Consider the following 3366-nt stretch of genomic DNA (forward strand, 5'->3'; position numbering starts at 1 on the left):
GGCGGCGACCTGCGGGCCGTGCTCGTCACCGAGCCCCTCCGGCCCGCCCTCGCGGGCCCCGGTGCCGAGTTTGTTGTCGACTCCGAGGGTCAATACCAGGCCTCCCTGCGCTGGATCTCGAGGAGGACAGAAGCCTTAATGAAACACTTGCAGAGCAACAACGTTAAACTGTTGCTGTCGAGCGTGAAGCAAGAGGAAGTGGTTATCTACTATGCAAAATTACACGGCGTATCTGTGGTAGAGTGCTTGTCGTCGGAAGAAATGGCCCTTATCTGTGAAATCACAGGAGTCTCGCCTTATGCACCTTTTGGTGATGACATGCACAGAGAAATCACTGAAACCGCAGTGGCAACGTTTTGCCAGCCCTTGCTGCTCGGCTCAAAGAGATGTGTTCACGTTGGCTTCACCAGCGTGTGTGCCTTTCAGCCCCATTGCCTAATTCTTTGTGGGCCGGTCGATGCTGTTAATGAGCAACATGCTGCTGCTTTACAAGGGGCGTTTACAATGCTGCAGCAGCTATTTAAAAGAGTTGATCAGAGGGAGGAATGGAAAGCAGAAGGTGAGAGCCAGAATGAAGCCGCAGGTGTTTGTGGCTGGCATTCTTCAGCTACTCAGAAGCAAATCATAACAGAAAATATTTTTTGTAAGAGTAATCAGGTTTCTGAACAACAATTGAAAACACGCAGGGAGGAAATAGAGATGCAAATTGTAGACGCTGACTTGCAGGGAAGTGAAAATCCAGCACGTGTGCAAACAAACTTGCAAATACCCTCAAATCCCATCTTGCACATCAAAGAATTCGACGTTGCCGCTGAAGGAGATGGCCCTTCGAGAGACGTACAGAAACTGCATGCAAAATGCAAGCATCTGGGTGACGTGCACGAGAACTATAAAAGTGATTTACTTGTGGACAATCAAAAGAATTACAGCACTGCTGTATCAGCAGCACATAATGCTGATACAGTCACTGCATGTGAACGCCTAGATGTTGGCAAACATGTAGAGAAAACAAGTTGCAGTATAGTTCCATTTAAACGTGAAAAGAGTTGTGTAAGTATTGCACAGAATTATTCCAACTCCCTCATAGAAGCAGGATCAGTTTTGCCAGTAGGAGGTTACTTTGAAATCTTGTTACATTATTATATTCGGTACTATGCAAAACAGTTTCAGCAGTCGCAGGTAACTGTCATATCTAATGTAGTTGCTGATGCTTTGCTAAGTATTCCCAAGTCCTTATACAGGACAACAGAACAAAACAGCTTTACAAAGTTCTATCTCAAAGCCATAAATGCACTCAAAAAAAATGAGCCACTGCCTGTGAATGAGAAGGGCTTAGAATCGGTGTATTGCAAATACCAGTTAGTCATTTCAGTTCTTCGTTGTGTTACAGAGCTGCTCTCCATAGATTTAATAATTGGTGTTAAGCGGCCACTGCAAAAAATTGAGGATAATGACTCAGAAGATGACTTCTGAAATCATTAATAAAGGATGTTTTGATTATGTGTTTTCCTGTGTCTTCTTGTCAAATGGACATGTCTCAAAATTAAGTGCTAGAGACTAAAAGATACCTTTTTAGGCCCAGAGACCTAACGTGCTTCTTTCCTCTTAGAAGAAAAGGAAGAAAAAGACTGACCAGCTGAGATTTGTGGAAAACTGGGTTATGAACAGCACAAACTTGAAGTTTCAAACATGAGAAAGTGTAGCTGATTTCCACTGCAGAAGATCCACAATGCCTTTTCCATCCACATGCAGAGGATCCTGTGTACATTCTAGCCAAGGGTGAACTTTTTTTGGAGGTTTGAGTATTTATGCAAGTTAGATGTGATTAGTTTTGCTGACACGTTAAAAGTTGCCAGTCTGACATGAGCCACTGACCTTGCAAGTTGTAAGCAAGGGGTTTTTTTAGCCTTCATAATAGGCTGGATTGAATGTTACTTTAAATAAAAATATTTTTGTATATATTGTGGTTTTGAATATAATGGAAAATATACAACTGTTGTTAGCCTGTTTGGCAGGCAGTGGTAGGCCGCTGCAGTACATCCCAATGAAGAATTTTCTCGTCTGGTAGGAGATGCAGCATTTTGTCTTCCATTGAGTTCGCTTCAGTCAAACTAGTAGAATTAAGAATAATTTCATATCGTGACTGTCTGGCATGTGCTCTGGCAAATTAGTAATGTGACATTACTTAGTACAACTAGTAATTTTAACTATCCTGGGTTGAGTTGTGGTGCTACTATAAAAGGCTGTGTAATCATGGGAAAAGTTTACACAGGCAATAATGCAGTTTTGTGTGAAAAACCTGAGACAACGTTTCAGTTCAGACTTCGATCATTTGGGATTTTATTCTGAGGGTTTTTTGTTTGTTTATTTGTTTTTTTATTCTTTTTTTCCCCACAGGATTTTCATCCTAATATGATTTGCTTTAAGCTCAGTATCACCTAGATGTCAATATACCTCCTTTTCTGCTGTGTCTTAAAAACTTCTGGTTTGGTGTGGGAGGTTTTGGGTAACTGAACAGCTGCAGCTGATAACGGTATCACATTGGTTCTCTGTGTGCCATTGCCAGTATTGCGAAATACTTAGAATAACTGTGGTTTTTTTTAATCTGCTATTAAATAAAATTTAGTGAGGGTATTTAAAATCAGAGGCACAAATCATACTTATCTGCTGACATGATTACAACTGGAAATCAGATTTTTTTTTCCCATTAATTTATGTGGTTGCTTTCCCTTTTTCAGTTTCTTTGGAAGAGTCTACCAAAGCTGTTTCAGGTGTTTTGGCAGCAATGCTCTGTTTGACTACAACTTTCTGTTGAAAGTTTATATATATTCTTGGTAATATAAAATACTGAAATAATTTTTTTTTCCTGACTAATACACTGTTACAGACATCTGCATATGAAAAACAGTGAAACTCGGTGTTCACTAGAGTGATTTCTTTAATGAAGGACTAGGGACAGTAATTCTTTTGTTTTAGAATCATTGTTGGTGGGTGCAAAGGTGGGGGAGAATTAAACACAGAGGAGAGGAAAGAAAATCACATTCTGCCCGTTACCGCATGCTTTTGGCAGTTGCTTAATGTGACAGGTCCAGTAAGAGCAAAGAGAAATCTCTGTTGTGGAAGAGCTGGTGTTTCGGAGCTGCAAGTCCTGCTTGCCCGGACAGCCTCGGGGCCGCTCGGGAGCTTCCATCAGCCCTGGCGCTTCAGCAGGCACTTGGGTTCTGTATTTTAACTTTGTAATGAGCCGCCGAGACAGTTTTGCTCTTGCACAAGTTTCTGCATACTCTGTTCAAACTGCTGACCAGCTTGCTGGCCAAAGATTAATGATTTGCTTCGTGGTAGTCTAACTGTGGCGCAGAGTGCGTG

General features: G+C 41.6%; 1 protein-coding gene across 1 annotated transcript; it reads left to right on the forward strand.

Moving 5' to 3' along the window:
• Positions 1-3: 3 nt before the first annotated feature.
• BBS10 (Bardet-Biedl syndrome 10) lies at positions 4-1473 on the forward strand (the record flags this gene model as incomplete). The annotated part of the gene is made up of 1 exon (XM_009587496.1): positions 4-1473. A coding segment is annotated over one exon (1470 nt), but the record flags the coding sequence as incomplete, so codon positions are not given.
• Between the last annotated feature and the right edge of the window lie 1893 nt (positions 1474-3366).

This window comes from Fulmarus glacialis, unplaced genomic scaffold (assembly GCF_000690835.1).
Source record: "Fulmarus glacialis isolate BGI_N327 unplaced genomic scaffold, ASM69083v1 scaffold16321, whole genome shotgun sequence".
In the NCBI taxonomy this organism is placed as follows: domain Eukaryota; kingdom Metazoa; phylum Chordata; class Aves; order Procellariiformes; family Procellariidae; genus Fulmarus; species Fulmarus glacialis.